Below are 23688 nucleotides of genomic sequence, written 5' to 3'. Positions count from 1 at the left end.
TCTGTGATGTTTTAACAGGAGTGCCATACCACCTGAGCTGGAACAAGGGCTGTACCAGGGGAAAGGACTGTGCCCAGACTAGGAAGGCATCCAGTCTGTGAAAGAAATGTATTGAAACATCTTTCAGGGTGAGATATTATCTGTACTCAATTGTATTACTGTATTAGGCTTAGATTTGCGTGTTTTATTTTATTTTGCTTGGTAATTCACTTTGTTCTGTCTTTTACTACTTGGAACCACTTAAATCCTACTTTCTGTATTTAATAAAATCACTTTTTACTTATTAATTAACCCAGAGTATGTGTTAATACCTGGGGAGGGCAAACAGCTTTGCATATCTCTCTATCAGTGTTATAGAGGGCAAACAATTTATGAGTTTACCCTGTATAAGCTTTATACAGGGTAAAACAGATTTATTTGGGTTTAGAGCCCATTGGGAGTTGGGCATCTGAGTGTTAAAGACAGGAATACTTCTGTAAGCTGTTTTCAGTTAAGTCTTCAGCTTTGGGGCAAGTAATTCAGACCCAGGGTCTGTGCTGGAGCAGACAGGCATGTCTGGCTCAGCAAGACAGGGTGCTGGGGTCCTGAGCTGGCAGGGAAAGCAGGGGCAGAAGTAGTCTTGGCACATGAGGTGGCAGCTCCCAAGGTGGGTTCTGTGATCCAACCCGTCACATTAGGGAAAACTTTCTAGCTATGAGGGTAGTTAAGCTCTGGAACAGGCTTCAAAGGGAGGTTGTGGAATCCGCATTATTGAAAGTTTTTAACAATAAGTTATACAAACACATGTCAGGGATAGTCTCAGTTTACGGGGTCCTGCTTTGGCACAGGGGATTGAAATTGATAACTCCTCGAGGTCTCTTCTAGTCCAAAATTTCTGTGATTCTATAACACTGCTCTACAGCCAAAATGCTTCTGAAATAAATGTAGTCAAACTTTACTAATTCTGGGTCACTGAGAATGAAAATGATGCTTAAAATTGTTGATTGGCTCTAGTTTTCAAGATATGCTATTGGGTCAGTATATACGATCCTTGACTTGGGAATGGTGGAGGATAAGTGAGTTATAAAGGGAAGGGATCTCAATTTAAACCAGAAATGACTAAAATACATCTTTGACTGTATCTATGAATAAATCTATGACTGGGTTTGGACAGTACTTGCTTTTTAGGCAAAACAATGAATGATGCAATCTGAAGCTGGTATTGCGTCATACATGATATGAATTGCATCCTGTTATTCCTAGAAGTCATGGATGATGCAATCATAACGAAGCTTACATCACTCTGCTGAACAAATTGCCCTATATCAGCTCTATTAATCATACAGTGTCGTGCTCTCTTATTTGTCAGTGTTTGATTTTGCAAAGGGACACATTTCTGTTTAGCCAAAGTGAGCAGAGATGCCTCGTACTTGTGTGAACAGTGCAGATAACTTCTGCTATGTTTGTGGTGAAGTGACTTTTGCATCACAAAAGCGCAGTATAACCACTATGGTTAAGAAAGCCTATCACCTTTATTTTGGCTGCAAAATTGGAGATCAGGACAAGAGGTGGGCCCCACACATATGCTGCAACACTTGTGCAACAAATCTTCGCCAGTGGTTGAACAGGAAAAGGAAATCTATGCCTTTTGCAGTGCCAATGATTTGGAGAGAGCCAACAGATCATACCAGCAATTGTTACTTCTGCATGGTGCCTCCAGTTGGGAAAGGTGTGTCAAAGAAGAAAAAGTGCACAATGCATTATCCAAACATTCCATCAGCTATACGCCCAGTACCCCACGGAGAAGGACTGACGGTTCCTGATGCACCAGAATCATTCTCACTTGAGTCAGAAGAGGAAGAGGAGGAAACTTCTGGTCCTGAACCATCAATGTCACAGGACCCACATTTTCTCCCATCCTCCTCCTCTGAACCACACCTCATAACACAAGGTGAACTGAAGGACCTTGTCAGGGATTTGGAACTACCCAAGAGTAAGGCAGAGCTGTTGGGCTCCAGACTACAGCAGTGGAATCTCCTGGCAGGTGATGTTAGGATTTCCATGTTCCGTGACTGTCAAAAGGATCTTGTCCCATTCTTCTTCATGGAAGGTGATCTTGTAGCCTGCAACAACATCGATGGTGTGATGGCAGCCCTCAACATGGTTCACGATCCAGATGAGTGGAGACTGTTCATTGATTCATCGAAGACGAGTCTTAAAGCAGTTTTACTGCATAATGGCAATGTTTTGCCATCAATTCCAGTTGGTCATGCAGTCCATATGAAGGAAACCTATGACAACATGAAACAACTTTTGAGGTGCATAAACTATGACCAACATCAGTGGCAGCTCTGTGGCGATTTGAAGGTTGTTGCTCTCTTGCTTGGTCTGCAGACTGGATACACAAAGTACTGCTGTTTTCTCTGCCAATGGGATAGTCGTGCAAGAGATTCCCACTACATCAAGAAAGATTGGCCACTCCGACAGTCATTGGAGCCTGGGAGGAAAATTGTTCAGCATCCACCACTTGTTGAATCAAGGAAGATTTTGTTACCACCCTTACACATCAAGCTGGGTCTGATGAAGAACTTTGTCAAGGCCATTGACAAAACACAAGCAGCTTTCAAGTACCTCCATGGAAAATTTCCAAGGTTAAGTGAAGCTAAGATAAAGGAAGGTGCCTTTGTTGGTCCTCAGATTCGTGAACTTCTTCAAGATGATGCATTTGACCATGCACTGCGTGGCACGGAAAAGACGGCATGGAAAGCCTTCCAGTTAGTGGCAATAAATTTTCTCGGAAACAACAAAGCAGACAACTACAGGTTGTTGGTGGAAAACCTCCTCAAGGCATACAAAAGCCTGGGTTGCAACATGTCACTAAAGATACATTTTTTGCACTCTCATCTAGATTTTTTTCCACCGAACTGCGGAGAAGTGAGCGACGAGCACGGCGAGTGATTTCACCAGGACATTGCAACAATGGAGAAACGCTATCAGGGCAAATGGAGCCCATCAATGCTTGCAGACTATTGCTGGACAGTGACAAGAGATGCTTCATTTAATGAATACAAGAGACAAGCCAAGGAGCACCGAGTAGACACTGAATAGGACTAAACTATGTACATAATCCTTTTTTGCCTTTTGTTTCATAATAAATTTTATTTATATAACCCTTTTGCTGATTTTTAAAGTGTTACATAAACAGGACAGGTGAAATATTATCATGCAAAGGAACCATAAACACATGAAAAGACCTAGGTTTACAATTTATGATTAAAACTCTACTATCTACACAATATACATAGACATAAAATGTAAAAACTTAAATATCTTAGAAACAGTAGCCAATAAGTTGTTTTAATTGTCATATTTGAATTCAGCACATCAAAATACATAATAAATAGCACATTTTATCTCTGAAGCAGATGACTTCTCAAAAATTGTAGACCAGTGTAATTTAACTAGGGTATGGAATCACGAGAAGAGAGCGGTGGTCTCTGAGATAAGCAGGACCCAACCACTTAAGATCTTAAAAGACTATAACCAATAAATTGCATCAGGAAGCAAATAAAAATCTCATGCAGATTGTAGAGCAGAAGGTGTACTATGCATTTTCTTCAAGAAATGCTCCTCAAATGGGCTCCCTTATTCTGCAGAAGCTGAAGTTTTCCAGTGGTCTTAAGGTTCATCCCAAAGGAGAGGGCATTACAGCAGGAGAGGGCATTACAGCAATCCTGTCTCAAGGTGACAATGGTAGTGACCACTGTGGCAAAATCCACATTCACAACAAAATAATGTTGACACCCGAGTCAAGCACAGATTCATTTAAGTGGGACTAGATATCACATGGAGAATATAACCCCAATAAGTTGCTTTTTTACAACAAAATTAAGGATCAAATTTTAATGGAAAAAGCCCTGGTGTATATATGTGTGCTTTTGTATGGCCTGTATTGTTGTTAATTGCTTATTGTATTGTATTATGTCCTGATGAAGGTTCAGTAGTTAGCATCTGCCTCACAAAAATACACACTCTGTTTCTTACAGAAATATTGTATGTGTTTCAGAAAAATAGTAATCATGAAAATAGAAGCAAATTTTTGAAATTCCTGAGGCTGGAGCATATAAACTATAAACTGCTGCAAAATCAAATCTGGTAAAAACTACAGTATTCTAGAAAACTGAGGAATAAGTTAAATGCCCCAAAATTCTGGTGCCAAAGGAGAATATCCATCAATTGAATAATAAAACATATTCAAGTAGAATTAAATAGAAAGGCCTTCTCATATGTAAATATCTCCTTAAGCAAGCACAGAGATGATTAGGAAAGTTCAACTAATTGCTACATTTTCTTTGTTGAATATTTTACCTAAATCCATTATGCAGAATTTACAGAGGATTTGAAATATACTAGTTTTTAGAATACCTATTGTCTTGTCATACATAAAGAATAGTTCACAGATATATTAGAAAGTTAAAATCTTTGGAATAAAGTTTATGGCTATGCACTTCTTATAAAGGGATAGCATGGATGCATTACAAACCAGAGATTGAGCGGATGTAGAACATAGGTTTCATTTGAGCCTTCCAGAAAATAGATCAAGAACTGACCTTAAATATATTATTACACCTTTTCTGCAAGATATGCTTCCCTAGACAGACGGTGAGCTGGTTCCAAAGCAAAGCAAGCACTGTCAGTAAAAAAGTAAAAATTGGACTTAGTGTACTTTAAAATACAGATGATCAAGAACCTAAATTCCAGATCTGAATACACTGAACTTTGGTTAAGCTCAGATCAGGGGCCAAGCTTAATGGCTGGTCCATAACACTATCACAGACTGAACCAGAAAACCTAGATGCAGTCTCCAAGGCCTCTGGGGAAGGTTGGAAACAGCTTAGCTTTCAACTTTGTGGATCTCTACTGAAAAGAGAGCTGTAGAAAAGCCACTATTGATAGTTACTACAGATGGACTAAAAAGCTTATAAATCTGAATGATAAAATGAGGAGGCAATTCAACATACAGAGAACAAAAATACACAGCACAGCATAGTAAAGGCATGTAATTAAGCTAAAGTCATCTATTATAATAGGATCCTTTAATAAAACTATTTCAATCTTACAGTGACATTTTAGAATAGGAGTTCAGAATAGGGTGAAAAGTAAATTCATATTGTTCTTGTTCTTTTCAAATAGGAAAAAAAATAGTCTTAAGTCAGCATTGCAACTAGAAGAAGTTGATCTGCATAAATTATGTAGAGCAGGAAAACCTTGGCTCAAATCTGTCTCCATACATTTGATTATCCCCATTAGGCTTAATGCCTCAGAAATCGCAAGGGGAGCACAGACTAATACATCACTTGTCACATCCAGAAGGTAATTCAATTAATGATTTCATAGATCCAACCCTAGTGTATGTTCAGAGTCATATGCAGAATTGGATATGGCAAATTACCTGATTCAGCATGTGTGCCGAGGGACCTATAGCAGCCAAGTGGTACACTGAATCACATTTTTGCTTGTTAATAGACGACCAGAGGTTTTCAAACTTTTGACTATTTTTTTTCCCAAGGAAAAAATATTCAGCACAGCAGGATGACACTATAGATACAGTGGACCAGATTTAGCCTAAGTTGATGCTGGCTTTATGCCCAGGCAGCTACCCTGTGGAGTGGTAGAATTGGATTGCATTAGCTATCCTCCTGATGAATAGAGGATAGCTAATGTGACACCAATTTTTAAAAGAGGCTCCACAAATGATCCTGGCCATTATGGTATAGTAAGCCTAACTTCAGTATCAGGTAAATTGGTTGAAACTACAGTAAAGAACAGAACTATCAGACACATAGATGAACATGATTTGTTGGGGAAGAGTCAACGTGGTTTTTGTAAAGGCAAATCATGCCTCACCAATCTATCAGAATTCTTTGAGGGGGTCAACGAGTGAGTGGACAAGGGTGATTCAGTGGATATAGTGTACCTGGACTTTAAAAAAACCTTTAACATGGTCCCTCAGCAAAGGCTCCTAAGTAAAGAAAGCAGTCATGGGATAAGAGAAAAGATTCCCTCATGGATCAGTAACTGGTTAAAAGACAGGAAACAAGGATAGGAATAAATGATCAGTTTTCAAAATGGAAAGACGTAAATAGTGATGTCCCCCAGGCATCTCTACTGGGATCAGTACTGTTCAACATATTCATAAGTGATGCGGAAAAAGGAGTAAACAGTGAGGTGGCAAAATTAGCAGATGATACAAAATTACTCAAGAAAGTTAAGTCTACAGCAGACTGAGAAGAACTACAAAGGGATCTCACAAAACTGGGTAACTCGGCAACAAAATGGCAGATGAAATTCAATGTTGATAAATGCAAAGTAATGCACATTGCGAAATATAATCCTAACCATACATCCCATATGTTGGCACCCAAATTAGCTGTTACCATTAAAGAAAGAGATCTTGGAGTCATTGTGGATAAAAACACCCGCTCAATGTGCAGCTGCAGTCAAAAAAAGCTAAAAGAATGTTAGGAACCATTAGGAAAGGGATAGATAATAAGATAATAAATATCATAATGCCCCTATATAAATCCATTGTTACACCCACATCTTTAATACTGCGTACAGTTCTAAAAACTGTATATTAGATTTGGAAAAGACATAGAGAAGAGCACCAAAACTGATTAAGCCTTCCATATGTGGAGAGATTAAAAAGAGTGGGCCTGTTCAGCTCAGAAAAGAGACAACTAAGGGGGGTTATCATAGAGGTCTATAAAATCATGAATGGTGTGGAGAAAGTGAATAAGGAAGTCTTCTTTACTCCTTCACATAACACAAGAATTAGGGGTCACACAATGAAATTAATAGGCAGCAGGTTTAAAACAAACAAAAGCAAGTATTTCTTGACACAACACACAGTCAACCCGTGGAACTCATTGCCAGGGCACGTTGTGAAGGCCAAAACTATAACTGGGTTTAAAAAAGAATTAGGTAAGTTAATGGAGGACAGGTCCATCAATGGGTATTAATCAAGATGGTCAGGGATGCGACCCCATTCTCTGGGCATCCCTAGTCTCTGACTATCAGAATCTGGGAGTGAACAACACGGGATGTTTCACTCAATAATTGCCCTGTTCTGTTCATTTCCTTTGAAGCACCTGGCATTGGCCACTGTCGGAAGACAGGATAGTGGGCTAGAAGGACCATTGGTCTGACCCAGTAAGGCCGCTCGTATGGTTATAGAGTTCCTGGTCCTCCATAGTTATCAGAGAGGACTAGGATGTGTTGCACTGGGGATCACTAGAACTCAGAGGGGTGGGGGGAAGTTCACATACTTTTTCCTACAGACCCTTAAGAGGTCTGCAGCCAGGGAAGGCACCTACCCTGCAGTAATTCTAAACAGCTTCCTCCTATAACAACTCCTCTATCCCTTCCTGAAAAATTAGAATTGTATAGTATGGGAAGGCGACATACCACCTGAAATAACAGCCTCTATCTTCTCTACTTCATTGCCCTTCATACCTATTTTGTAAGATGCAATATTTTGGGATCAACTACTTTTTCTACAAATTTAAACAGAAAAGCCACTGGTTGACAAACTGACCCTGCGACCACCATCTTCCCTTCATCATGAAGTAGCATCAGAGATATCTGGATGACAGAGGTAAGACCATGTAGTCTGAAACAGTCCTTTAATGCAACCAGAGCCCTCATACGGAAGCAGTGTTGCCAACTCTTGTGGGTTTTATCTCCAGTCTAGTGATATTGGTGTGGTTTGGGTTTTGTTTTTTCCTGAAAGCTCCAGCACCAGGAATCAAAGTGAAATAAACCTAGAAATAAATATAAAACAAAACAAAACAAAAACTACTTTGGCTTGCAACTGTACATTATGAATAATGTAGTTTTTTTTTTCTTTCAGATCATAGTATAATGTAGGTGTCCAGTCATTCCAAGGTGGGTCTTTTGAAAAATGAAGGCGGGGTTGGAGAGGAGAAAGAAATGACAATGAACTCAAGCATATTCAAAAGTTACAACTCTAAAGGTTATGTGCTGAATGTTCCACTTGAACATGCTGCATATTGCTATTGCTCATTAGTTCATTCTCTAGGTCACAAAGTCCTCACAAGCCCTCATCTGGTGACATGCCACAGCTGGAATCCTGATAGTGATGTCACACATACCATTGAACTATGCATTCGTGTGTGTCTCCATGGTTTGTTTTTTGTTTTCTTATTTGTCTTCTCTCCATGAATCAAATTGCCCAAGATAGCTGTCTTGATATTTTTGTAAAAAAACTGAAATGTGTAAAATTGTGAAATTATAAACTTCAAGGTAGAAGTAGATTTCTCAATATGATGTGAAATAGCTACCACCACATGAGGTAGCTAAGTACCATGTTCTGGCAACCCATAATATCGTCTTAGAGAAAAATCTAAGAATTACGCATAAAAGAGTCAGATACCATGGTGAAAAGTGTGGTCTTAAAATGTGAACAGAACAGAACAAAGTAATTTAAATTGATATTTGTAACCCTGGTATTTTCTGAAATGCAAAGGAAGACGTGTGATGGAAAAATAGCTTTTCCTTTTTTTCAAAGATTGTTTTACTGGATATTTTTATTACTTTATTAGCTGCTCTTTTACTGCAGAAAATTTAATATTTCCTAGAAGATGATACTTTAAAGTAGGTTAAATTCTACCTTCAGTTACACCAAGGCAACCTCAAAGTAATTGAGTTTGCACATATATAATAGAAAATAGAATTTGCTCCAATATTATTTAGCATTAGTTTGTCATAGTGAGCATATTTGGGGCTGTGAGGGGAAATCTATCAGAATTAAATGCAATTTATTTTCTGATATTGAGGTTATATCTAATGTTTTAGTTTGGGATTTCTAGCTAGTTTAAGCTTAAACTTAAACCTAAACTTAAGCCTTAAACTTAAACTTGAAACTTTTGAGTATCTCCAAAATGCTGATTCATTTCAGACACTGAAATGTGTCAAGCTTAAATTTAAACTAACTAGTAATGTTATAAATATGTGCAGTTCCATTTAATCCTGAAATCCGCAAACATCTATTCATTATACAGGATATTTCTGTTATTACTTATAATGACTTTTAGTGTATACGTTAATTTGATATTGACTTTGGGTAATAAGTATAATTTAATAGGACATACTTTCAAATGGCTCAGTGTTTATTCTGGAACATTTTAAAATCTGAATGGTATCTAAAAGGCTGCTAGAATACAAAACTCCTGCTATTTAGTAGAATATACATCCAAATGAGTTGATCTAAGATTTATTCTTCATAAATTCAGAGAGAACTCAGTCACATGTATTAATTTCTGACTCTTATGAAAAAGATTGTATTGTAATATTTAAAAGTATCACTCAGGTCAGCTGCATTAATTTTAATATCATGAAATGTAAGCACCACACACACACAGTTACAGTAACAAAGGTAAGGACCTGCAACATTCTTATTACATTTTTGAAAAAAGTATTCGATTATAATGATATCTTTGCACTTCAAATTTAAATTGTGCTATTTAAAGACCATCATCAGGAGTTGGTTTTAGCCCATTAGATGTAACATGAATCCATAGAATAGAACAACTTGCAAACTACTGTAAGGAAATGGTTTTTTTGCTTAGAGAATACTGAATTTAAAACTAGCCTACTACCAGGCAGCATTGTGGAGGCAAACACACAAACAAGTAAATTTCATCTGGAGGGAAACACAATAGCAATTTAAACAAGCATAGCTAAAATTAATCCTTTTTTTTTTAATCCTGCCAAACTATGTTCTTCTTGTAAAAAGAAAAATATGTCACCATGTTATTAAAACTACACTTTAAAAATTACATTATGCTTGCGAGAAAAAGCCAACAAAATCCATAACTAAAGTTCACATTTTAACCTTGTGCTTATATTTAAAGGATTGTCTTAGAACACCCACATGAGCTAGGACAGTGGTTACCAAACTATGGGCTGTGACTCAATCCCGGGTGATCTGCTGGCACAACTGCATTCTTCAGTCAAGTTCTTAGTACATCTTTAACTCCATGTGACTCATGTAATCTTGTTCAGTTTTATACACAACTGTGTTTTCTGTGTTTGAATGCCACATTTTCCTTTCAACATTTTTTTAAAGTGTAGTTTTTCTAAAACTGTTTGGTTTCAAAGATCTTGAGGCATTTCTTTGAGTGCATATTGCTAGGGATTTCTGACATTAGAATTGTTTACATTACAATGAAAAGGAAACACATACATTTACAGTTTATATACAGTTTATATGTATGTAAAAATTAAAATTAACAATTTTCCTTAATAAGTGTTAATAGTGGGCCACAGTGCCTGATGCGGCTGCACAGGTGGGCCTCAAGGAAAAAAAGTTTGGGAACCCCTGAGCTTGGGAAGAGATAGCTACATTTTACAGATGGGGAAATAGAAGAATGGAAAGGTTGAGCCACTTACTTCCCCAAGATAACACAAGGACTTTGTGGCAGAATCAAGAACACATATCTTGACACAGACCCATGCCTTAACCACAAAACCATCCTTCCTCTCTGCTTAGGTACTAAAGGAGTCTTGGAGTAGTGTTTTTATAGATTCTATGTAATGTGCCTGATCCTTTCCTCATACACCTAAAACTTTTAATTCTCTTTAGGTCTCTTTTGCTCCTATAGCTGTGCATAATGGTCAAAGTTAAAGTAAAAGTTGCAAGTCTTAATCGATTTCCTGGGTTTTGTTGTCATGTTAAAACCTCAACATTTCTTTAATGTAAAAGTTAAAATTTATATTGTACATTAAACAATTATAAGCATAATTTGACAAGGATCTGTGTAACCAAAATTGATTCTATTTCAACAGTACAGTAACTCCTCACTTAAAGTCGTCATGGTTAACATTGTTTTGTTTTTACATTGCTGATCAATTAGAGAACATGCTCGTGTAAAGTTGCACAATGCTCCTGTTGTTTGGCAGCCACCTGCTTTATCCACTGCTTGCAGGAAGAGCAGCCCATTGGAGGTAGCTGGTGGGGGCTTGGAACCAGGGTGGACCGGCAGCCCCCCTATCAGCTCCCCGCTCCTCTAAGTTCCCTTGCAGCAGCCGCCCAGCAGGATATCAATTACTGGCAGTTCAGCTGTCCCTCCCCCCACTGCCATGTGCTGCTCCTGCCTTCTGCCTTAGAGCTGCTCCTGGGAGCCTCCTGCTTGCTGTGCAGGGGAGGGGGGAGAGGGGAGACTAATATCAGGGTGTCCCCCTCCCCCTGCTCCTGCCCTCAGGGCCGGCGCTTCCATTTAGGTGACCTAGGCGGTTGCCTAGGGCGCCAGGATTTGGGGGGGCGGCAATTCGGCGGCAGGGGGTCCTTCCACGCTCCGGGTCTTCGGCGGCAATTCTGCAGCGGGTCCTTCACTCGCTCCGGGACCTGCCGCCGAAGTGCCCCGAAGACCGGGAGCGTGGAAGGACCCCCCCACCGCAGAATTGCCGACGACGACCGGGAGCGCGGAAGGACCCCCGCCTAGGGCGCCAAAAACCCTAGCGCCGCTCCTGCCTGCCCCTCACTTACCTCAGCTCCACAGAGTGTGTGTGTGGGGGGGGCACGACAGGGCTCAGGAAGGAGGGAGCTTGCTAGCAGCAGCTGCTGTCTCAACTTGCTGATCTACTTAAAAGGCAGTGTACTTAGAGTGGGGTCAGTGTACTTAAAGGGGCAATGCACATCTCTCTCTCACACTCAGGGTGTGTGTCTCTGTCTCTGTCTGTCATGCTGTCTCCCCTCCCTCCATCTGTGCTGCATTGTAGACTACAAGGCGCAGGCGAGGGATTTGCTGGCCGCGGCTTCCTGCCGCCCCCATTGGCCCGGGACGGCGAACCGCGGCGAGTGGGGGCCGCAATCGGCCAAACCTGCCTTGTCGGCAGGTAAATAAACTGGCCCGGCCCGCCAGGGTGCTTACCCTGGCGAGCCGCGTGCCAAACGTTGCCGACCCCTGTGTTAACCCTTCACGGCACAGCCGAGTGCTTGTTCATCATTTAGCAGTAAGGCATTCCCTGGGAAATATCTCACCCTCTGACTTCACCATCTCAACCAAGCTTCTCAATCATCATTGCTGTGTATGGTGAAAAAAATTTCCCTGGAACCTAACCTCTTCTATTTACATTAATTCTTATGGGGAAATTGGATTTGCTTAACATCATTTTGCTTAAAGTCACATTTTTCAGGAACATAACTACAATGTTAAGCGAGGCATTACTGTACCTGGTTTGACAGGATGCTTTGAAAATATTTGAAAATGTTTTGATACTTGTGTCCTCTTGGATGCAGCTGATATCATTTAAATGTCTCCTATGCCATATCTCTGGGTTTAACATCCTGTTCTCTAGTCCTGCATGGTTTACACCATTAAGACTAAACTGTGATTAATCCTGACCTTTTTCTTTCTTTTTAATTAAGTAGTTTATTTTATCAACCTCGCCCTAACTCCTAACCTAATCAATGTAATCTCTAATCATAGGATACTTATGTACTCTTCCTCCTCCCCCCAGCTCATCCTAGACATCTTAAATCCCTTGTTCACAAGTGGCTTAGGCTCATAGGGACAAATATGTAACGGCATTTAGGTGCCTAAAGATAGAGATAGGAGCCACATGGGATTTTAAAAACTGCTTATGTGTTTATTCCCCTTAATGTCAATCTCACTAGACTCCTATCTGCATATTTCAATCATATTTCAATTCAATGTCTGAATACCTTTAAAGATCTATCCCAATCGGCTTTTTTCAATGGAAGTTAGGCTCCTAAGTTCCTAAGGCACTTTTGAAAATGGACTGAGACTCCTCTGTCACTTAGGTTCTTTTAAAAATGGTATGCCTTGTCAGCATGAGCATGTTGGCTATTTTGTCTTCATTCAGGTTGTTAACAATCCTTCTTCACTTCACTTCATTGCCATGTCAGTAAAGTGACCCAGTAGTATTAAGACTTTGCAAGATTATCATATGATGTATAAGATTAGAATTATTCATGAATGAAAAGAAAGAGGAACACAAGTGAGCCTAGAACATAGTAAATCGTATAATTCTAGGTCAGGGGTCGGCAACGTTTGGCACGCGGCTCGCCAGGGTAAGCACCCTGGCGGGCCGGGCCAGTTTTATTTACCTGCTGACGTGGCAGGTTTGGCCGATCGCGGCCCCCACTGGCTGCGGTTCGCCATCCCGGGCCAATGGGGGCGGCACATCGCTTGTCCGCGCCACTTCCCGCCGCCCCCATTGGCCCGGGACGGCGAACTGTGGCCAGTGGGGGCCGCGATCGGCCGAACCTGCCGTGTCAGCAGGTAAATAAACTGGCCCGGCCCGCCAGGGTGCTTACCCTGGCGAGCCGCGTGCCAAACGTTGCCGACCCCTGTTCTAGGTAATAGTATGTCAATATATAGAAGCTTGTGAGGAACCTGGTATATGATTGATGTTGATTGATGTGATGCATAACCATCATTAACATATAAGGGGATAGAGCCAGCCTACCATCACTTTGACTTGGAGACTAATTACTAACAAGACATTCTTGTATCAGCTTCTATGAAAAGAAGGTGAATTTGAACAATACATTTCTACTCTCATTAGTAATATATAACAGTACAAAAATAACTTAAATGGAATATCAATTGGAATCAAACATGGTAGGTCATTTGTTCTTATTACATTAAACCCTGAATGTCTCAGTTTATCTGAACTGCTTTTCAATCAGTTCTCTAGGCTGGACCTCATTTGTAGTTCAACTTGCCTTTAAGTAATGCAATGCCTTTGAAAAGCTTTAAAGTGAAATGGCATTGAGCCAATGAATTTGCATAAACTGCAACAAAATACAGTTCACTAACATAAAAGAAAGTGGAAAGGTCCAAGAGGATAATCTGCTCAGCATATTAAATTTAGTGGCTCTTACATTAATGAAGTTGACTTCAGCTTCCAATAAAAAACAATGACTCTATTGCCAATAAGAAATAAAGAATGTGTTAATGACAAAATCATCATAGGCACTGTATAGGATTCTTTACAGATAAATTTTGTAGTGTGTTAGAATACCATTTCTTTGTTTATTCTGTAGCACTGAACACAATGTCAGCAAGACGAGAGACAAACTATGCAATGATGATGTTTAATGTAATTTGGAAGAAAAGCAGCAGTGCATAATGAAGAAGGTTCTCTTTGTTGCAAAGTATCATAATGCTTTAATGATGATATCTTTCTTTTTCTCCATAAAGTAATATTTTGCTATGAAAGCACATATGTCTGGAAATCACTTGTTCAGATCTCATTACTGCATGAAAAATATACCACATTGCATTCAGCACCTTGGTATTAAAGTTTATGGTGCTAGGTAAAAAACAAAACAAAACAAAACAAAAACCTCAGTTGTGCAGAGAGAGTCCTGGTTGTTTGGAGATGCCAGCACATCATACATCTGTAATCTCCCTTATCTATGTTATCAGTGCATCATTTTGACTACAGTGAGGACAGAGGAAGCTTCAGAGGCACGAATAGACTATTAAAAGGGTCATTTGGGGTTGACCAAATTCTATGTTGGCTTCATTGCTCTCCAACCCACCCCACTGATGACAACCCAGTACAAAAAATGTTAATTATTCTGCTGAATAGTTTCAAGAAATCAGTGTGTGCCATTACTAGAGCGGGGAAGATTTCCATGATTCTGTTATTTTTTTAGGATTTCTTTATGTTTCTAGTCTTTGGGGGTTTTTTTCAGAACAAACATGGGTGGTAGGTGAACACCCACCATCGGGCAGGCTAGCCTGCCCCTCACCTCTTCTGCCCGAGGCCCTGCCCTCCCACCCACTGGAGCCCTGAGTGCCCCCCCATGGCTGAAGGAGCCAGCCTCCTCCGAGCGCCAGACCAAGCTGCTGGCTCCACCAACAGCTGCCCGCTGGCCCCAGCACCACCCTGGGCCGCACCTGGCAGCTGATGGGCCAGAGCTCAGGGCTGCTGTCTGGCGCTGAGTCCCTGCTGGCTTCAGGTAGATGGAGGGGGGTGGGGAGAGCAGGGACTCAGGATGCAACATGGGCAGGGCCATGGTCTGGTCAGGGGAGGCTTAACCTGCCCTGGCCTATGATACCCATCACCCAGGAGAACAAACAGCTCTTAAATAAAGAGATTCAAAATATTAATTAGAAACACTAAAGTGTTAGTTGTGCAGTAATCTTGGAATTTTAAAAGGAGCCTAATGGTGTTAGATGCCCAAATCCTATGGACATTCAATGGGATTTGCATGCCTAACTCCCTTACTACTCTTTTGAAAAAATAATCTTTCTTATGCTTTCTATATTTTTGTCAAGTTTTCCATGGAATATTTTATTTTATTGGAAACATATTAGTAACCACAAGTCAGACTCTCTTGATGCTTAGTAAGTAATAGACATTGTACAAAGAATAAAATGTTACAGCCAATGAAGTCAATAAATCTTTCTTTTGAATTTTTGTCTTCTATAATCGGTTTATTTTACCTTACTAAGTTTACCTCAACCTAAACTTCCTTGAGGTGCTTTGTTATGAAGGTGACACTTGCAGGAAAGCCTGGGTTTGGAATGGCTCTAGGCTCCACTATGATTTCTGTCTACGCAGTGAGCACTTCAGATAAATGGCAGGAGCAGGATTAATCATGCCAGGATGGTATCAGACCTAGTCATCTTTTCCACTCCTCAAGAGCAATTGCTCTTATTATCAAAAGCAACTCCAAGAGAAAGCATGGATAAAATGTAGAATCTCCCACCAATCATGCTGATAGTTAAGTCTCTGCTGATGGTCACTGAGAATAAAGTGATGAGATAGAGACACTATGAAACTATTTATTTCCATTACGTCTGAATGTAATATACTGGAAAAATGTGACACGAACATGTTCTTTGTGACTGTACAAACTTCTCAAATCAATGAAAAAAGAACATGAGGAAACACTGTTAAGAACATTAATTTATGGAATGGCATTAGGCATGGTTATGAATTACTATTAGGAACAACACTAGTATTGTATAGTATGAATTACAGTGTAGTATACATTTATGTCTCTGGCTTTAATGAAAAAATTTAATGGCATATGCTATTCTAGTATATAAACCAAGGAATTCAAAACTCTGGGATAATCCCAGTGTGACATTGGTAGATTAGTACATTGACTCGGGGATTCCCTCTGTAGCCTTCAGCAAGTCAATTAACTTCTCTGTATCTGACTTTCTTCATATGTAAAATGGGGAATACTATGTTTTCAGTAAAGTGTGCAATACAATAACTATAATACCTATTTCCAAGAATTGCATGGGGATTAGTAAATTTGTTTTTAAAAATATTTAGAAGGTGTAAAGGACATTGTTGTTATTACTATTGAACTGCTGAAAAAGGCGATCAATTTAAGTAATCTGGAAAATCACAAAGATTCTACATCACATCTTTTAACATGCACATTTAACATGCGCAATTTCAGCTTTACACGGTCGACAAAAACAAAAACAAAAAAAAGAGAAAAATAACAATTTTAATACTGTACCTGTATTGCGGGCAATTCCGCCCGCCATTTAACTCAATGTAATTTTGACAATACGCGGTTTTCACTTTATGCGCTAACCGCGGAACGGAACCCTCGCATAAGATGAGACAGACCTGTACAAAGAATCGGTTCTATACAGACTTCATAGAATCTCATAAAGAATCACTCCTTTTCACCATTTTGCTGTAGGAGTACAGCATAATTTACTGGTGGAACAGTAGGGTTGTCAGAGGAGATCTCCAGCCCAAATATCATCAAGAAAGTGACTGGAAACAAGAGGCAGCTACTGGATATATTACATCAGCTACAGAGAAGGAATTTATTTGTGGATGAGAGAACTACATTTTGTTCCTGATGATTTTGACAAGATTGTTGTATGTAAAAATAGCAAGAGTGTCCTGTGAAGAGATCATTTTGTTAAAAATAGTTTTATTATGGGAACCGGATGACTTGGGAGATTGATATTATTGATATAAAGAAGCTTTCATCTCTAGGACACTAATTTAAATATGGGTAAGGTCAGTAGAAGTCATTATCATTTGACAAGATCTCTGTGGTTTGGGCAAATTAAGTTGTGGTCTCAGTTCATTTGCTCGTGGACAAGTGTTCCGATGATAAAAATCTTCACTACGAATGGCAGTCTAATCAGAATGGGCATGAAGACAGAACTATTCTCTCATCACTAGAGGTGTTCCCTTCATGTCATGAATAAGTTTCACTGTTTAGGCAATGTGGAGAAACTTGCACTCCTGCTACCAGAGAGCACTTGCTTTGAAAATAAATATTGTACTTCAGTTATCAGTCTCACAGAACCATTCTTAAGTATTTGAGTCCCTTACAAAGATTCAAAAAGTAATATGTGACAGTGTACCCCATAAGGCTTTATGGGGAGGGGGTGCTTATAAATGTATGTATGACATAACTGGAATATGTTTTGTGCTGCCTGTGCCATGTAACATATCTCCGTAAAGGTTATGGTCTACTATATCTATTCATCCTATTTGTACATATATATCATTTTCTACTTGAGGTTAAGAATATGGGCTGTATGCTTGCTTGGTTTCTAAGTAAGCTTTGGGAGGCATTTGGTCAGCTTCTTTAGGAAGGAATTCGCCAGGTTAAGTACCTGATCAGGAAACACTTGGAGAACAATGCATCTTGGAATGCTCCAATCCACATAAGAAGTCTTCCTGGAGACATGCAAGATACCATGTGGACAATGGCTTCGGCCTGTAAAGACTGAGTCATGCAGGGACATGTGACTTGCCCAGGTGACTCCAGAACTCCATCTTGGAGCTGGACTTTGCATAGGAGGGAGGAGGGGGGGTCTCCACCCACAAGGGAGAGTCTATTTAAACCCGTGGGAGACCCCTCCATTTTGTCTTCAGCTGGCTAAAGAAGGAGCCTCTCCATCCCCCCAGGATACTTGAAGGAAACTAGGACAAACGACAGTAACTACAGGGGGTGTGAGTAATTGCTGGACCCAGGCTGAAAGGAGATTAGCCTGTAAAAGGGAGCATTCTGGAACTGGTGAGGAACTTACCTGTATTTAGTTTGATTAGACATAGATTGCGCGTTTTATTTTATTTTACTTGATGACTTACTTTGTTCTGTCTGTTACTACTTGGAACCACTTAAATCCTACTGTCTGTATTTAATAAAATCACTTTTTATTTAGTAATTTACTCAGAGTATGTATTAATACCTGGGGGAGCAAACAACTGTGCATATCTCTCTATCAGTGTTACAGAGGGCGAACAATTTATGAGTTTACTCTGCATAAGCTTTATGCAGGGTAAAACAGATTTATTTGGGTTTAGACCCCATTGGGAGTTGGGCATCTGAGTGCTAAAGACAAGCACACTTCTGTGAGCTGTTTTCAGGTAAACTTGCAGCTTTGGGACAAGTGATTCAGACCCTGGGTCTGTGTTGAAGCAGACGGGAGTGTCTGACTCAGCAAGTCAGGGTGCTGGAGTCCTGAGGTGGCAGGGAAAACAGGAGCGGGGTAGTCTTGGTACATTGGGTGGCAGCTCCCAAGGGGGTTTCTGTGATCCAACCCGTCACATAATATAAAAAGTGTAAAGAGTCAATAAAACAGTCAACGTGATAGCATTTTCATCAGGTCTAATCATATAATGCTATGTGAGGTCAAAACAACAAGTCATGCATTATATATTTGAAATGTTGTCATCTTAAATGGTGCTAACATATTAAGTGTCCAAAAAAAAACCAACAACCCAGCAAACAAACAAACAAACCCACCAATTACCTGCTAATGGGTTCAAAGATTTTTCAATTTGAACTGTAGAAAGTTTTCTGGCATTTCAAATTAGTTTGAGCAGTTAACCACATCCAGATTTAACAGCAAATGCTAATAAATTTTCGATTTTAATACCATCTGATTAGTTCTATTTAAGTGTTAAAAGTAAATCTACCATACAACTGCCTCGCATTGAGAAGGAAGACGGTACTACAATTCAATTTAGGACATCTGCTATCATACTAAAACTCTTACTTTGACAGAGACCTTTGACTACATTATTCCACTGTATTCATCTAGAGATTATGTTATTGTGCCCTTAAGTATTAATTTTGTGCTTCTAATGTGCTCTTAAGTTTCTGTAGCTCATATGTTTCACGTAATGTGGCCCATGAACCACTTCTGTAATTGCATAACCCTACACTGGACACAGAATATAAAAGCAGAAGTAAAATTGATTATTTTTAAAAAGAGTAGCCATTTTAAAATCTCAATTGAACAATATATCTCATGTCACCTTAGATGTGTATTACAGGAAAACAGATCTTAACAACAGGATTTTAAAGGAACACATCAGAGTATTCATTTTTTGTTCCTTACACCAGCGACACAGCAAAAGTATTTTAAATTAAAATGTACACAAAGGAATATATTTTCTGTGCACTGAGGGGTAACACTAAGATGTTCAAGGAATGCATCTTTTAAGAGAGTACACTCTCAAAAACATAAAAGTATTTCACAAACCTCAGAAGTCTCCAAATGAATATTGTTCATGAATAACTGCATTAAAGCTATTTTTCATAATTCAGTTTAACAGCTTCTACTGTATTTGTTTAGTTCTATTTGTGTTGGCAAATCTCTCCATCTCCGTCATCCAGCATAAATTACTTGCTCCAATTCTTCAGTCTGAATATTTTTCATTTGTCTTTTTAGACTCACTTCCTATCAAAAAGGTGGCACATGCAGCCTACTGTGAGATCTCTGTCAATGCTACTTTAGGAGTCACCCAACTGGGATTCAGCAAAAGCAAAACAATCATTACTCATCTTCCCTTCCTCCCCACTATAGACCCAATCCAATTGCTACTGAAGTCAACAGAAAGATTCCCATCAACTTCAGTGGATTTCGGATGAAGTCCAATATACCAATCAGTCTCAGATACCAATGAACAAATATCACTACTGTTGCTTGTGAAGTTTCCACCAAACAAAATTTTGATTGGAAGTGACAAGATCAGCGGGGGCAGGGAGATTTGTCACATGTTTGAACTCCAAGAATGGTTATAACAAAAGTAGGAGTATAGTTGGGGGGAGGGGGGGGAGAGGTAATGGAAAGAGAGGGAGAGAATATTCCAGACATTTTTAGAAACTTCAGTTCAAGACTGAGATGCAGCTCAGATGAGTTATTACTTTATTCGCCAAAACATTTGCACCCACAGCTAGTCTCCACCAGCCTGAAAGTCTTGAAAAAGTTACCAAGTTCAGTCATAAGGTGTGGCAGTGAGGGAAGCCACCAAAATATCATTATGGGTGAAACTCTGACCCTCATGAAGTGATTGGCAAAAATCTCATTGGCTTCACTGGGGCCAGGATTTCATCTGGTGTGTTCAGAATTGCTAACCTTGGAAGGGCACTTTTTCTTAAATTATTCGAGTTTAAGCATGAATTGTTAGTAAAATTTGATCTTCCATTAAGAATGTACTTTTTTTTCTTTTAAAACAAATTTAAAGAGAAAACAAAATGTTAGAACTTACATTCAATATCAAGGTACATGCTCTTTTGATGCCCACCAATTCTACTTGCAGCTTCACAGTCATATCTCCCTGAATCTGACAACTTCACATCTTTAATATGCAGTGACGATTTTCCATGCTGCCCTTTGACTTCTATACGGCCATCTGGGCTCTGTTTACATTGATTCAAGAAAGAGAAAGGGTTTCATATATAGATATATACGTATATGTGTATTTGTTTTATATATAAAACACCATTAATAATTATGACTGAATGTACAGTATTTGTTGTGAAAACATCTCATAATGTATGGTGAAATAAATATTAATGACTAAGCAATTTCAAAATCTGTCAAATATACAATTAAAAAAAATCTAAAGAAAAGAGAAGTTCTGATTCTAGACTCCATGGTCAAGGGAATAAGTACATGCTTAAAGGAACACTGTCAAGTAGTTAGATCCCCAAAATTATCATTTTAAGATTGATATAATCTGTCTGTCAATTCTAAAGGGCCTGATTCTGATCTCACACTGTTGTAAATGAGGAGTAACTCCGATCAAGCCAATGGAATTATATTGGTTTAAAATCATTGTAAATAAGATTACAGTGTCTCTCTCTGTTCTCTTTCATATCAGTGAGAACTTGAAAAATCCAAAAATGAAAAAGCAGCTATTGATAGCTTTATTATTTTTATTTTTCTGCTAGAAACACAAATGAACTAAGAAACCACGGTCCGAAAACACTCCTGGAACCACGGGACTTCACTGATGATACTTATGACAACACAGAAATATAACATAGAAGTAAACTGTGATAAACAAACAAACATACATACATACATACTTATTGGCTTCTGCTTTACCAGGAAAAAAAGTTCAATATTTGCCAGCTTGGGGGTGGGGGAGGATATATTTATGGTGGGCATAACAGGTAGGAAAAAAATATAATTTACAAGCCTGTAAGAGTATGAAAAATAAAATAGACATTGAGAAAAAAAAATTAAGTACTTGAGAGTGACACTTTAACTTCTGTGAAGTAACATGGTCCAGAGGAATGAGCAAAGGGTTAGGAGTTTGGAATGTCACAATTCTAATCCTCACTCTGCAGTTTATTTGCTTTACAGCCTTCAGCAACTCACTTCACCTCTTTGCCGCAGTTCTTTCATCTGTACGATGGGGGGATGGGGACATGATACCTACCTCTCAGGAGTGTTGTCAGGAGTAATTAGTTAATGCTTGTACAATACTTTAAACATCTAAAGCACTCTGAGGTCCTATCCTGTAAACCCTTGCTGCCTGGCTCTACTGCTTATTACCATAAGGATTCCTATTGTGACTGCTAGTGTTTGAAGGATTTTACCTCATGTCTATATGATTAGTTTCTGAATTAATGAAGGAAAATGACATGCAAATCAGTTCACAGAATTGTTCACATCAACACAATATCAGCAAGGTACATGTCGGAATCATTATATAGAGAAACCTGTGGTCCTGATCCCACCTCAGAATCCAATAGCACAGACCTCATTTCCTGTGCACAGTCCCATCGAACTCAATAGGATTCTGCATGGGTGCAGGGGTTTGAAATAGTAGATGCCAGCGCAAGAATATGCCCTAAAATCCCTCAAACTGATAGAAATAAAACAAGGTCACTATCTCCTACTATGTCGATCTTAAATGCTGCAAATTATATTAAACAAATGCATATCCTCAAGTCATCAGGACATTCATACAAATGTCAGAATTTACAGTCACTAGTGAACAACTAGTAGAGTAAAAGATCTTGATACATCATGTTTTGCGTAGATTTTTTTGTTTATTCATTTGTTGTAATCTTTTTTAAATTTTGCTTTTAAAATTATTTTATTTATTTATTTGCAGGTCTGGCATGTTTTCAATTTTTGTTTTAATATTTGTTAAAATTGATGACTGTTGTTACTTGTTTGGATGCTGCTTAACTGGTTCTACTTTAAAAAGTGAAATAAACAAATGGATAATTCTACATTGTTTGTTCCTGTTTAAAAAATAAATTGAAGCAAAAGTGTTTTAGCAGTTTTACAATACATTCAGTGACTACTCTTTCGGATTTTACCTTGAGAACTGCAATTGGATCATATTGGGTAACATTTAATATTGCTATCAGAGACTTCCTATACTGAAATGACCGTATGACTTGTGAATGTAACTTTAAGTTAAAAAAGTCAGAGATACAATAGGGAGTAGTTAACAGCACTATCCATTCATTAACAACTATCATCATACAGGAGTAAGGTAGTTGAACAGAAAGGAAAAAAATGATCTGATGGATGCACAGGATGTAAGACCTGATGTTAGGGTTAATACCAGGGGGCAACATTCTCGTTCAGGACCATGCAGCTCCAATTGAAATATAGGTCTCATCATTAAACATGTACCTACTTAGTTCTGATAAACATACAGTAATACAGCAATACAGAGTAATGAGAGATGACATAAGAAAAATATTGTCTTTGGACTGTTGGTTTAGTGAAGCCCTGCAAAAATAACACAATTTTTTTTTTTAAAAAAAGGTCCACTTAAACTATGATGAAGGACCTTTCTATTGTACTGTGCAATAAATTCTCCCTGATAAATTGTAATGTGTTATATTATCTCTATACAAATATATCTGCTGAAATTATTTTACTGTCTGACTTTTACAAACAGATTGGGGCAATTGTTTCCTGTTTCCAAAAATAGTCATTACCACATCTTCTGGGAAAAAGGTGCAAAAAAGTCTAAGTAAACAATTACAGAATTAAAATGTTTAGAGCAGAAGTTCATCCATCAGTTGGTTTATGCCCTGGAGGATGAGGGTTTGTCTCATTGAGGTCATCCCTTCTAATTCTTGGGGGGTTTATTGTATTTATAATACTATCTAATGGAACTGTGAATGTTTCCATTATTCATATAAATCATAGAATCATAGAAGATTAGGGTTGGAAGAGACCTCAGGAGGTCACCTAGTCCAATCCCCTGCTCAAAGCAGGACCAACACCAACCAAATTATCCCAGCCATGGTTTTGTCAAGCCGGGCCTTAAAAACCTCTCAGGATGGAGATTCCACACCTCAGGTAACCAATGCCAGTGCTTCACCACCCTCCTAGTGAAATAGTGTTTCCTAATATCCAACCTAGACCTCCCCCACTGCAACTT

The 23688-nt window shown here is 39.0% G+C and overlaps 1 protein-coding gene across 1 annotated transcript in view; it reads right to left on the bottom strand.

Moving 5' to 3' along the window:
* The window catches only part of NCAM2 (neural cell adhesion molecule 2), a 272786-nt gene that overhangs the window by 158535 nt on the left and 90563 nt on the right, over positions 1-23688 (bottom strand). The window contains exon 9 of the mRNA XM_065401487.1: positions 20536-20686. Within this exon, the coding sequence (XP_065257559.1) occupies positions 20536-20686 (151 nt within the window). The remainder of the gene's footprint in view (positions 1-20535; positions 20687-23688) is intronic.

This window comes from Emys orbicularis, chromosome 1, assembly GCF_028017835.1.
Source record: "Emys orbicularis isolate rEmyOrb1 chromosome 1, rEmyOrb1.hap1, whole genome shotgun sequence".
In the NCBI taxonomy this organism is placed as follows: domain Eukaryota; kingdom Metazoa; phylum Chordata; order Testudines; family Emydidae; genus Emys; species Emys orbicularis.
This window is presented reverse-complemented; position numbering and strand designations above follow the sequence as displayed.